This window comes from Silurus meridionalis, chromosome 2 (assembly GCF_014805685.1).
Source record: "Silurus meridionalis isolate SWU-2019-XX chromosome 2, ASM1480568v1, whole genome shotgun sequence".
NCBI lineage: Eukaryota > Metazoa > Chordata > Actinopteri > Siluriformes > Siluridae > Silurus > Silurus meridionalis.
The window spans coordinates 16,715,679-16,729,021 of NC_060885.1; the positions used below are offsets into that span (position 1 = coordinate 16,715,679).

The 13,343-nt window shown below is 37.2% G+C and overlaps 1 protein-coding gene across 1 annotated transcript; it reads right to left on the minus strand.

Annotated features, from left to right (window-relative positions):
* Window positions 1-366: 366 nt before the first annotated feature.
* Window positions 367-11,886, minus strand: LOC124395082 (cadherin-related family member 1-like). Its single transcript, XM_046863688.1, is given in 19 exon segments — window positions 367-1,094; window positions 1,262-1,516; window positions 1,610-1,838; window positions 2,304-2,371; window positions 5,534-5,698; window positions 5,854-6,006; window positions 7,614-7,732; window positions 7,735-7,816; window positions 7,980-8,080; window positions 8,190-8,268; window positions 8,528-8,671; window positions 9,278-9,397; window positions 10,018-10,104; window positions 10,231-10,320; window positions 10,408-10,458; window positions 10,538-10,683; window positions 11,269-11,364; window positions 11,599-11,601; window positions 11,758-11,886. Coding segments are annotated over 19 exon segments (2,241 nt in total). The 5' UTR covers window positions 11,816-11,886; the 3' UTR covers window positions 367-899.
* Window positions 11,887-13,343: the final 1,457 nt, after the last annotated feature.

A 13,343-nucleotide genomic window follows, 5' to 3' on the forward strand; every position in this document is an offset into this window, starting at 1 on the left:
CAGTTGGCACTGCCCAAGGCTGCTCTCGGAGTCTGGAATAGCCTGGCAGCGGAGGTGGCATTGGTAGAGAATGATGCACACAAACACTGTTATTGTTGCCATTCAGATTCTTTGGGACCTCAGATTCTTTCATCAAACTTTCACTATTGTTCAGTTGTTTGAAGGGATTATGTAAATCCCACTGCTTGCGTTGCCTGGGTTTTTTTCTGATGATCCGTTGTGAAGGCAAGATTTTGTTGGACTTTTTATTACGCATGAAAATAGCGGTAGATATCAAGACAGTCAGAAAAACCAACGCTAAAATTACAGCTGTGATCATGCTGAAGATTTGTATGGGATTTTCTCTACTTTTCATTAAAAAGGATATCAATGGGCCATTGCGCTGTTTCTGTAAAAGAGCACAAAGAAAAACATCAAGTCCATGGGACTGAATAGCATATGAAAAGCATATGCTAATTTAGCATATGCTAGAGTAGAATACAGCAGTTAACTCAACGTTGGTAGTGTATATGCTAGCAATATTATTATAGCATATTATGTGCAGATAAATAGAGGCAGTAGCTCATGAAATGTAATTAGTCGAAAAAGAACACAATGGGAATACAATGAAAAATGATTTAAAACAAATGTGTATATAAGAGCCTGATTTCACAGTAATACAAGATCAGAAGAGTTGAAAAAGGCACCTAGAACTGAGGTCATATCATCTCACAAGCTTATTTTGTTTTTATTCATATTTTAAAAGTGTTATTTTTTTCAGTGCTCTGGCTCCTGCCCTCTTTTACAGACTGCAATTGTGATGTGTGATCTAAAATTAAAATAGAAACATAAAAAAAAAAAGCTCAACAATGGTGATGGTGATAAAATGCATTTGTACATTGCTGAAGAGAGAATTATTATTAGGGCCTCCTTGTAATCTTTCTGATCTTGCACTGTGGGTGGACCCGGGACTTTTTCACAGAGTTCCAGTAAATTATGGTAGATATGAAAACTGCCAGTAAGATTATGAAGATGACAGTGCTGAAACATATAGCAAACACAGTCCAGGGTCGGGTTCTTAGGCTCAAGAAGTAGGAAATTATTCTGGACTTGATCTGCAAGAGCAAAACATTAATATCATAAACAAATTAGTTAGAGTGTTGAACTTTTTTTTAGTTAATTCTGTTTTGTTATAAAAATGTCAGTAAAACTTTCCAAAAAATATCTGTTTTCTGTACAAATTATACTGGAATCAAAATATAGACAGAGAGATATAAATTACCTCTTCTGTGATATCAATTTTTACAAGCGTGGTTGTGCTGAAGGATGGAGAGCCTTTGTCTCTGGCCTGGACCACCACCGACCAAGTGCAGTCTTTCTGACTAGTGATGTTTTGCACTATGTCCATTGACTTTATGTAGGATTTCAGTTTAATTTCTCCTGTGTCTGCATTGATGTCAAAGATGTTATCTGGTTCTGCTTTCATGATGGAATACTCAATAACATTGTTCGGCTCCTCTGCATCATCATCTATTGCCTGAACAACACAAACAAATAGTTTAGCATGTATATTACACAGCAATTCCAATGTTTAGAATATTCAAATACAGAACAAAAAACTCTTTCCGACCTCTATTTTCACTGGTGCACCAATAATCATTGTTTTCTCTAAAATATTCTCATTGAACTCTGGTGGATGATCATTGAGGTCCAGAACTGTGACAAAAACTTCAGCAAGGCTGTATTTTCCCTCTGTGTCCTCAGCCTTAACAAAGAAATTGTACTTTGATTTCACCTCAGCATCCAGACTGGCCCAGGGCTGGGTGTAGATGATCCCTGACTCAGACTGTATGAAGAAACTGCAAAAGAACAAATTGACTGGAAATGAGCATGCACCGGAAACTGGATTACATAGGCCAAGGCTAAAAGTTTCTGCAGCATTTTAAAAATCAAACAATTATTGTTGAAAATATATGAAAAATATATTATACAAAGATCTTTAAGTACTTAAGCAAAACAGAGCAACATAAGACTTTCATAACAACGACATACTGTCTACAACAAATAAAAGTGTAAAAACCTATTCCAAAACATAATAGCCTTTACATAACAAGATACGTAACTTGCCTTGCTAACATGCCATAACTTGACATGAGTCAAGTTATAGTTTTGTGTAACCTGATTTTAATTAAAAATTTGTACATAACTTGTAGTTTAGTATACCTTTGGTATGTTGCAAACAGGTTGATATATTCACATAGCATGTGCATTGCCTTCACTACATGGAGCTGGAGATATGAAATATAGTAGAGCAGTTTACTCACAGATCTGATCCTGTCCCATGGATGGAGTATTTGACAACACCCCACAATCCAGAGTCAGGATCCTTAGCCTGGAGAGAGAATAAGAAGATCAATAATAATAAAAAAATGTGTTATATATGGTCTTAAAACAAGAAACAGTGACATAAAACATGACAATAATTATTATTAGAATTACACTGGGTGCCCGAATCAGATTATACCAACAATTTACCTCTAGTTGTGGATATATAGGGGTTTTGTGGTCAATGTAAAAAATATTTATTTGAATGGATCATGAGGCAGAAGGCAGCTTATATAGGTTAAGGTTAAGGCAAATACATGAAGCTAACAAAAAGATTTTAACAATTTGAATACTATAACCAATTTTCCTAAATGTATTTACAGAACTCCTAAATTATATCTCTGAGAATACGTCTCTAGGTTACGAACGTAAACCTAGTTCCCCGAAGGGAACGAGACGCTGCGTCGAAACGCTTTGAGAGCGCCCCTGCGTTGTGCATAGACAGGCGACATTGCGTAAACCAGGAAGCTACAAGATGGCTGTGCGGTGGTAGCAACATTAGCTTCTGCAAAGAGAGAAGGTAAGCACCACAGGGATGCAGAGAGTGTGGCACGGAGACGCAGCGTCTCGTTCCCTCTGGGAACTAGGGTTACGGTCGTAATCTAGAGACGTTCCCCTTCGGGAACTCGAGCTGCGTCGAAACGCTTTGGGAACGAGTGTCCAATCATGCCACACTGACCATACCCTGCCCAGTGTGTTAGGGCCACAACCCAACAAGGTCAGCAGGGGGGGAAACCAGCCCACAGCGTCGCAATGTCCAGGAGTGATACTCAAGCAGACCAGGCCGTAGAGGCCGCCACACCCCGGTGGAGCAAGCCCTGACCCTGATCGGAGCGGGGAGACCAGGACTCGTAGCTGAAAGCATGGCATCCACTACCCACCTGCTTAACGTCCGCCCATCGGCCAGGAACCTTTCCTATTAGGGCCACAGCAGATGAACAGCTGCACCGACCGCCTCCAAGGACTCGTCCTGTGGAGACAAGCATCCAGTGCTTGCACTGGACACAGCCGAGTCTGTAACCCCTGGTCGGGGGCTATAAACAGAGGAGTTCAGAATGCCTGTGACACAACACATCGCCTTAGGTACGCACCCAGGTTTCGTGTATAGAAACACTCTGGCCATGCCAGTGGCAAACTCCAAGTGGGACAGGGCAACTGCCAAGTCCCAGACATGCACTCTGGGTTGCGTCCCGGGCCTCAGCCTCTGTGTGCCGCGGAGGAAACGTGTCACCAATGGGTGCCTACGACGGCGGACACGGAAACCTTCAGGGTCGAAGGGGTTAACCCTGTGGCAAACTGTTCCTGTAAAAACTCCAGAACTAAACCTGCGAGCGGAGATCCCTCCTGGGAGGAATTTCCCACGGAGGGCCCTCCAGTAGGGATACCAGGTCCGCAAACCATGGCTTGCCCAGACATCGAGGTGCTACCAGGAGGAGACAGACTCCTTCCCGGCGAACTCTTTCCAGAAATCCAGAGAGCAGCGCGATCGGGGGAAAGGCGTACAGGCGTAGCCTCGGCCATGACCGTCCCATGGCAGCCACTGTCAAGGCGTCTGCTCTGACATCCAACCGTCCCGGGATGTAACCAGCTCTCAATGAGCGGAGTTTGTCCTGGGACCACAAGAGGACCTCTCGCGCCAGTTGTTTGCAAGGGGCGAGACTGGAGAACCCCCTGGTGGTTGATGTACAAGACCACCGCAGTATTGTCCATGCGGACCAACACATGGCGATCTCTCAGGACTGGGAGAAAGTGTTTTAACCCCAACAACACTGCAATCATCTCCAGGCAATTTATGTGCCACAAGAGACATGGGCCGCTCCACAGACCCTGGCTGGAGTGACCACTCATGACCGTTCCCCACCTAGTGAAGGAAGCGTCTGTCGTTAGCGTTACGCGACGACAAGGAGTCCCTAAAACGGGGCCTCGAGACAGAACGTTGGGTCCATGCATCCAAGGCTCAAAGGGCACACCGCGAGACCTTGATGGTACGATACGGACTCCCTCTAGGGGAGAACCCTTCTGCCCCGGAGCCACCACCGGAGGGGCCTTATGCGGAGGAAGCCAAGTGGAATTACACTGGACGCGACCCAGCAGCCTCTGGAACTGCCTCACAATGAGTGGCTGGCCTGCTCCTACCCTCCTGACTGCGGTGAAGATGACTTTAAACCGGGCAGGAGACAACCGTGCCCGCAACCTGGCCGAGTCCCACACCATGCCGAGAAAAGTGGTTCTCTGCGCTGGAGAAAAGTACACTCTACCCGGCGTTTCAGTCTGGACACCAGTACCTTCATGCAGGCGAGAACAACATGAACAACTGCCTGGTGCTCTAAACGAGCCAACATAAACCAACCATCGATATAATACAAAATGCGGATGCCCTGAATCCGCAGCGGGGTCAGCTCACGCACTTTGCAAAGGTACGGGGTGAGAGTGCTAGGCCAAACTGGAGGATCGATATTGGTAAGCTTCACCCCGAAAGCAACCTCAAAAAAAAACCTTGTGTGTGGTGAAGGATGGCTGCGTGGGAGCATGCGACCTCCAGATCTAACGTATGACAGATCAGTCCTCTGAGCGAGTATCCAGAACCCGAGCCTCATAAGTGAGTGGTTCAAGGAGTGGAGATCCAGAATGGGATGCAACCTGCCATCCCTCTTCGGAACAATGAAGTAGTAGTAGAAGGCCGTAGTAGCCTGACTCTCTGACCGGGGAAGATGGAACCACCTCGATGGACAACGCAGGGGCATTCCCAAAGCGTTTCGAAGCAGCTCGAGTTCCCGAAGGGGAACGGGTAATCCTTGGAGACAGAGTCAAGAGACAGAACCAGTGAGGAAGGCTGGCGGTCGAGGATCCGCGATATCACCAGCATAATATTCAAGAACCAACAGCCTGTGACTCGAGAATGTGAGTTTATATAATCTTATCCTTAACGAGTCACAGACAATAATACACAAAAGCACTAAAGTAAGTGCTTTTGCTGTTACACAATGTAAAGCTTGCCTTAACATTTGCGAGTAAGCAAGTCATAATGAACAGGGAATGTAATTATATACATATTTAACCTAAAAGTTCAAAACAATCAACATTAAAAATGTTTTATTTCAATGTCAATCTATATATATATTGGGAAAAATAACAAAATAATAACTAGTAATATTTTGATTTGACTTACAGTCACAGACACAACATTGGAGCCACCAGGTGAGTTTTCTGGGATTCGTGCAATATAGAATTCAGAGGTGAACCTCGGCGTGTTATCATTAGTGTCAATCAAATGTATGACTATATCTGCAGTGGCACTGAATCTTTCTGGGGTGTCAATTTCCACTGCAAGAATCTAAAGAGACAAAAGATCTCCCTTAAATTCCTTCTGCTTATCATTAACTGATTTTGGTAATACAAAACATATCAAAGATGAACAAAAGATAACTCCTAACTGGGTAATATGCTTTATTCCACAGACTTATTTTGTCATATCATATGTCAGCTCACCTTGAATTTCAAAAAATGGAATTTCTCATAGTCTATTGCAGAGGAGTCTTCTACCAATAAAGTGACTTGAGCTTCATTAAGGACAGTCTGTGGGACCACTCGCAACATAGTACCCGACCCTACTAGCCTTAGGTGGAATTTTGCATTTACACCCTGAAAAATAAAGAAATATATACATAAATTAGTTTAAGTTTGTGTGCATATCCTATTTATAAACAAGAATATCAAGATTTTCCTTTTTTTATTTCGTATACATTAATTATTCACATAACTAGAGTTGTTGACAATTTGACACACTTTCTGGATTGAATCCTTTTTCAAGCTGCTGCTGTACTTGAAACAATTATATCTGTAAGCTCATTAGGGAAAAGGCTTGTTTAATGTGCATAATAATAATAATAATAATAATAATAATAATAATAATAATAATAATAATAATAATATAATTTTATTTATAGAGCACCTTACAACAGCCAAAAGGAGCACAAGGCGCTTTCAAGTAAAAACAATAAAACACAACAAAATATAACAACACAATAAAATAACAGTTGAATGAGAGGCTATGTTCCTGTGTTAAAATCTTGTATAAATAAATGCGTTTTCAACTGCGATTTAAAAACACTCAGCACAGTGATGCTTCGAAGGTGTGCGTAATTTACAGACGTGAAAAAACATTGTGTTTGACATTTAAATGGCAGAGCAGTTATGGGGTGGGACTGGAATTTAACCACTGAGCTACTGCTCCTCTGTGTTTAAACTAATTGCAAAAGTAGTAGTGTAAACAAAAGCTGATCTATACTAATTTAGATGAGTAATGCCTCAGCTAAATAGCAGGGAATATAGCATCACATAGTGTATTACAGGGTATTAGGGGAAAACCAACACTATAACCAACGCTGTGTGTTCAAATCTAGGGTTAGGGTTAGGGTGCAGATCTAAGGCTAGTCAGTCAGATAGAGGAGAATATGGAAAGCTCTGAGCAAAAATTCATAAAGTAGGAGCAAAAATGATGATGAGCAAACGGTGTAGCTGTTGGTGTAGATGGCAGATTTGTGCAATAAGAATACAGGTGAATTTCTTTCAGTCATAAGTGCAAATGATGAGCCCCCTGTGATCAGAACTATAAAAGAGGAAACTGCTTGCAAATTAATTGAATTATTTTATGATCTAACCTACTAGAATATGTGAATTGTTGCAATAGCATGCTAGCAAATTCTAGAAAGAGCAAACAAATTACATAATTTAGTAAAAGATAAAAAGTGCATACCTACTTGTTTGCTCATATTCATTTCATGGATATAACAGTAAAAAAAAAATATACAAGTGTCTTTGTGGCAAACCTCAAGCAAATGTGAGTGATGCATTAAACTAATTAATCCTCCAATAAGTCAAGTTATGAACAATGGCTAACAGAGGAGATAGCTCATTTATAACTTTCTAATCAGCTGTACAGCTGGTAGCAGCACAAGGGATACAATCATGCAGATACAAATCATGTGCTTCAGTTTGTTCACATCAAACATCAGCATAGGGAAAAATATAACCTTTGTAACTATGTATGCATATCTACCTATCTACCTATCTATCTATCTATCTATCTATCTATCTATCTATCTATCTATCTATCTATCTATCTATCTATCTATCTATCTATCTATCTATCTATCTATCTATCTATCTATCTATCTATCTATCTATCTATCGAGCTATCGAGCTATCTATCTGAGCTATCTGTTTTGGATGGCAAATAATAAGCTTACCTGGTCTGAGTCATTGACTGTAATCCTCAAGCCCCTCAGTATCTCTCCTTCTGGAGGATGTTCATACATGGTCAACTCAAAGGTGTCCTGTTTTCCAGTCTCATTATAAAAAGTAGGGGATGGTTGTTCAAGTCAACTACTCGAATAGTTACAGTGGTGATAGCAAAGTCCATGACATTTCCCTGTAAATTTACCTCTGAAGCCTGACAGTAAGCAAAATTGGCACTGCTTAGCACATACTGTAAGTGCAGTCTAATGATCACAATCCTAAGCACAAAAATTGTATAAAAGTAAAAGACAAGATTCATATTGCCTAATGATACAGGTATACTGAGCTTATTCTAAAGACATATATAAAAAAATTACCTTGATTTTGATATTAAACATTTCCTTTCTTAAATAATCTGGATAGGTTAAAAGCGTTATGCAGCCACTTGTTTTGTTAATGCCGAATACACCATCAGCTCCTACAAAAACATAACACACAAAAATAGCACAAATGAATGATACAGATAAATGATGACAATCACAATGGCATCTAATATAATTAGCTGATATACATTAGCTGATACATACCACTTTCAATAGAATAAACAATAGGATTTGGAGTTTCTACATCTCCATCTTTAGCAAAAACTGTGAATATTTCAGATCCCTGGAATATAAATAAATAAATAAATAAATAAATAAATAAATAAATAAATAAATAAAATATAAATACAAATTAAATAACAAAATAAAAAATAAATCAACAACAATAACAACAAATAGATAGATATTTAAATTTGTATATATCTGTATCTTTGTATATATATTTTTTATATTACATTATTCACAATAATTGTTGTTGTTGTTGTTGTTGTTGTTGTTTTTCATATCATGTTCAAAACTAAAATAAAAACATTAGCACTCACAGGTGAAGAGACTTCATAGACATAGCCAAAATATGGTGTACCAACAAAACTGGGAGCAGTATCCTGAGTGTCAATCACATTAATTGTCAAGATAGCAGATGCTGACATCACCTGTTCCTTTCCATTATGACTTCCACCTCCATCCTTAAAGTAGTGACAGTGACCAGATGAGGTATTTTGAATATTGCAAATTTGTTATTCAATCATTTATTTATTTAATTATGTTATGTACTCTATTTTTCTGCATTTGGTTTAAACTAAACTAAACGAATGAACAACTGAACAAAGTTTAGTTCATTTCAAATGCTACATAATTAACTCTTAAATCATAGATGCATAAACTACAGCCTGTGGGCCTGTGGTGACCTCTGATTTGGTCTAATATACCATATGAAAAAAGGGGAAAAAAGGGAAAATAATGCACTGCAATGCAATGTTTAACACATTTTTTAAATTAAATTTTTAAGCTGTAAACATTTTTTATTGGAATGTTGAAAATATATGTGAACTTTGGTAATTTTGAAAAACTGGAAAATTTGAAAAAACTGGAAAATTTGGAAACAATTTTGAAAAAAGGAGCTAGCTTAATGTCTCTCATTAGAAATTATTGTTTTTACAAGCAAATAGGTGTATTGCTTAGATTGAATAGTTATTATGCATTCAACTCTAGTACAGTTTATGTATTTAAAAAAAAAAAAACCTGGAGACTGTTCACCTTTGATATTCAAAACAATATAAAGTAAATCTCACCTTTGCCACCACAGTAACAAAATGTGTCCTCACTTTCTCATAGTCGAGTGCCTCACCCACTTTTATCCTTAACACTCCACTGTGGTGATCAATAGCAAACTTAATGTTTGGGCCAGTGTTCTACATATTACAACAAAAGACAATGTTTCAATACTCTCAATTCCAACGAAAGGACTAATCTAAAATTGTTCATACTTCAGACTAGTATACGTAATACTTTCTAAAGCTTATCGTACTGAATAAGCATTGAGTTAAACCACTATAGAAACATTATTACTGTCAGCACTGAGTTCTTTTTGAGTGAAATCTATATTGGATCTGAATGCGCATGTAGTGCAACTTAAGGGTGAAAAATCATATGTCGAGTTTGAGGCAGCAAAAGTGTTACTCCTGTGCAATCATAAATCACTACAATTTTCCAGACAGCTAAGAGCTAAGCCCTTAGTATCTGACACAAATGTGATTATAATCTAATCCCAGACAGTACTTAGTATGTGCTGTGCTGCACATTTCAGTTTTAGGTCAAATGTACTTAAAATTAATTATAATTTTTTATTGTAATCAAAGTAACCTTATAGTACTCAATCTTTAAAATGATTTTCTACTCAAAGTTTATGCAGGAAACAGAAATGCAAAAGTTTGATCTAAAAAGAGTTTTATCTAGTTTATGAGTCACACAGTCGCATGGATAAGCCATTTGTTAATCTAGAGCTTGTAGGATTGGAAAGATGAGCAGTTACTTGTAGAAAGTAGGTGACTGATCCACCTGAGCCTGTGTCTCTATCCACAGCATGTACTTTAAATATGCTTGCCCCAGAGGGTGTGCTCTGTACACACACACACACACACACACACACACACACACACACACACACACACACCTTGTGAAATAGGTTAAAATGTAAACATTAAACTGTGTTTCAGTCAAAGCAATAAAAGGTAATGACACTTACCTCTGGTATGTCCACAATAGAGGGCAAGTTCTCAAAATGTGGTTCCTCATCATTGGCATCCGTCACAAAAACCCTCACTTTTTCTACAACCTTTACACAGGTTAGTTAACAACATTTTAGTTAACAACTTTACACATTTAGAGCAGCAAATATTTTGTTGTAGATTAGTCCACCTACTTCATTATTCTCATCCGAAATACTGACATAGACCTCAATCTCATCCTGTATCTGGGTTTAATCAAATTATCACATTATCAAAGTCTCTTCGAAGTAATTATAACTTATTTTGTATAGGTTAGAAGCCTACCTCTCGGTCAAGCTCCTCTATCAAAGTAACTATTCCAGATATGGGATCAACACTGAAGCTTTCTTTAGATCCTGCATCAAAGTCCAGGCCATATCTTATGGGCTGTCCCTCTGGATCAGTTCCATTCAGAACATATATATGTGTTCCTAAATTATAAGAAACATGATCAATACTGTTTTTATTGTTTAGCCATAGGCAATTCATTGCTTGATAGTAACTATTGGGAAACTATTGGCCTTATTGCCTGGTGAAGTTTAAACCCTAGCAAAACCACATTAAATTGGATTAAATTGGCTATTCCTCTCCCTTGTCAATCACAGTGACACTATATAGTCTGTGAGATCATGTATTTGATCTCAGATAGTCTTTTCTTTTGCAGAAACAGCAATACAAAAAGATAGTTAGGCTTCATGTGTCTTAGAAGAAACACATGTTGAAACACATGGGAGCTGTCACAAGTCAGGGGGTATATTAGTATAAGAGTATTATCATTATAGTATAAAATGGTTACTCTGTTGGACTCATGATTGTGAGTTGTGAGATCAAGGATGTGAGTTCAAATCCCAGCACCTGTATTATCCCTGTATTATCACTGTATTCATTTGAGGTTTATTCAATCTGTTATATAATTCATCCTTCATTAAAATATAGACACTACAAAAATACTGTGCATGTGTATTCATGTGTGTACACTAATAACATTGCATAGTGTTATAAAGTAGCTCTCTTACCCTTTGGCGTGTCTTCTGACAGACTAAACAATGCCAGATTACCATTGTTACTATGAGGCCCATTGTCATAGAAATATGGTGCATAATCACTTTGTGCTGTGAAACAAAAAATTATATGGCTCATACACTGTACAAAAAAATATTTACAAGTTGTGCCTTACATAAGTAGCCAATTCTGTAAGTAAATTATATATACACTACTTCTCTTTTGACTACTCACTTGCCTGGCTTTACTAGTACTTGACAAAGAAACTGCTAAATTACTATAAAGTATATCCTCCAGAAGTATTACAGTATAAGCATTTCCAGTGTTCAAGAATCCATACTCACTTGCTACAGTTTAAATTAAACAGATGTAGGGAAATGTAGGAAATGTGGGAAAGATAAATACACACTGTATTAGTAGACATAATATAAAAAATTTTCCATGACGATTCTTTTAATCATAGGTTGTTTATTCAGCTCAAGATATAAAACTTAAGTACTCACCAAAATGGAAATTTACCAATAACAAAAATAGCGAAAGAATCCTTTTATCAATATTCATCCTAAAAAAAAGTTGCAGCTTATATCTAAGCAAGTGTTTCTTTTGAAGGTGTTTGTTGTAGACTGAGGAGATCTCCAGGTAATCCAATGATGAGTCTTAGACCTGGGCCATTTTTAACCCCCTTTACTTTATCTTGGCTTTTTGGTAGCTACTCCTTGCCATAAATTCTTATTTATTAACTACAAATATATATATATATATATATATATATATATATATATATATATATATATATATATATATATATATATATATATATATATATATTGCTTATGAGAATATCTATACTTTTTGTGAAAACACATTTGCTTGACCAGAGAGAGCATAAATATTGATTCACAGACTCAACAATGAGCACAAAACTACCTTAGATCTACCTGCTCTAATTCTCTAATTCTGCAAACTAGTAGTAGAAAAAGAATCTAGCATAAAACTATAACATGAGCGTCAACCATAAAATAACGACAGAAGTAGACAATTTTCTGGCTTGCAGTAATCATATGATACAATTACCATGAGTTGAGACAGATTCTTCAATTTGCCCATTTGATTTTTGTTTTATGCTATTGTGTATATTACCTAGCATAATATACACAAAAATAATGCATTTTCCAAAGGTGTCAAAAGGTGTACTGGGAATCATTTTGTTCTACATAGGTTAGTATTTCCTTTTAATTTAAACATACTTAAAAGCAATACAGTTAATCTCTCTTTCAGTAAATCCTATTTACAGAGTGTACACCCTTACAGTATGGTATTTATTTTTTTTCTTTTCTTTGTAAAAAAAAAAAAATTATAGTATAAAATAGAAATAGTATAAAAGGTGTTTTTTTTTTGGGTTTTTTTTTTGTTTTTGTTTTTTTTACACCAATAATAAAATAAATTAGGACCCATTTAATTATTTGTCAAGGCTCATACTTTTCAGCCAGGCATGATCTTCTTTAATTATTCTTATGTAGAATGCTTAACTAAAAGTTATTATATTACACTTTTAACAATCTTTATTGCATTTCATATAGTAGAAACACATATACAAATAAAAATACACACATTCCAATTGATCTCAGATTTGAATGGAACAGGCAGATGGCAGGCAAGCAGATTAGCCCAGTGTAATCCTTCATCATCCCACAGCCCTCAGCACCAGTCTACTGATGCAAATAAACAAGAACAAAAAATGTATGCTGAGTACTGTCTTCGATTTAACATTGTTATTTGTTCTTTTCCCTCTAGGTGCCACTATAGTAGTAGTTAACGACCTATCATAAAATCCTGAAAAAAAAAAAAGAAAATGAGTAGCACAGGATATCTTCAATAAACTACTAATAAATCTATTCACTAATGCATAAAAACAACAACATTCATAAATTAATGTTTTATTTTAGGAGAGAAATTATAAAAAATGTAAAATACAAATGTAAACAAAAAAATATTAATATAAAAATAATTAACAGATAAACAAATAAATATAAAAAGTAAAATAAAAGATGTGTAATGAAAAGCTTGGGAAGAAACTCTCTTGGTGCTT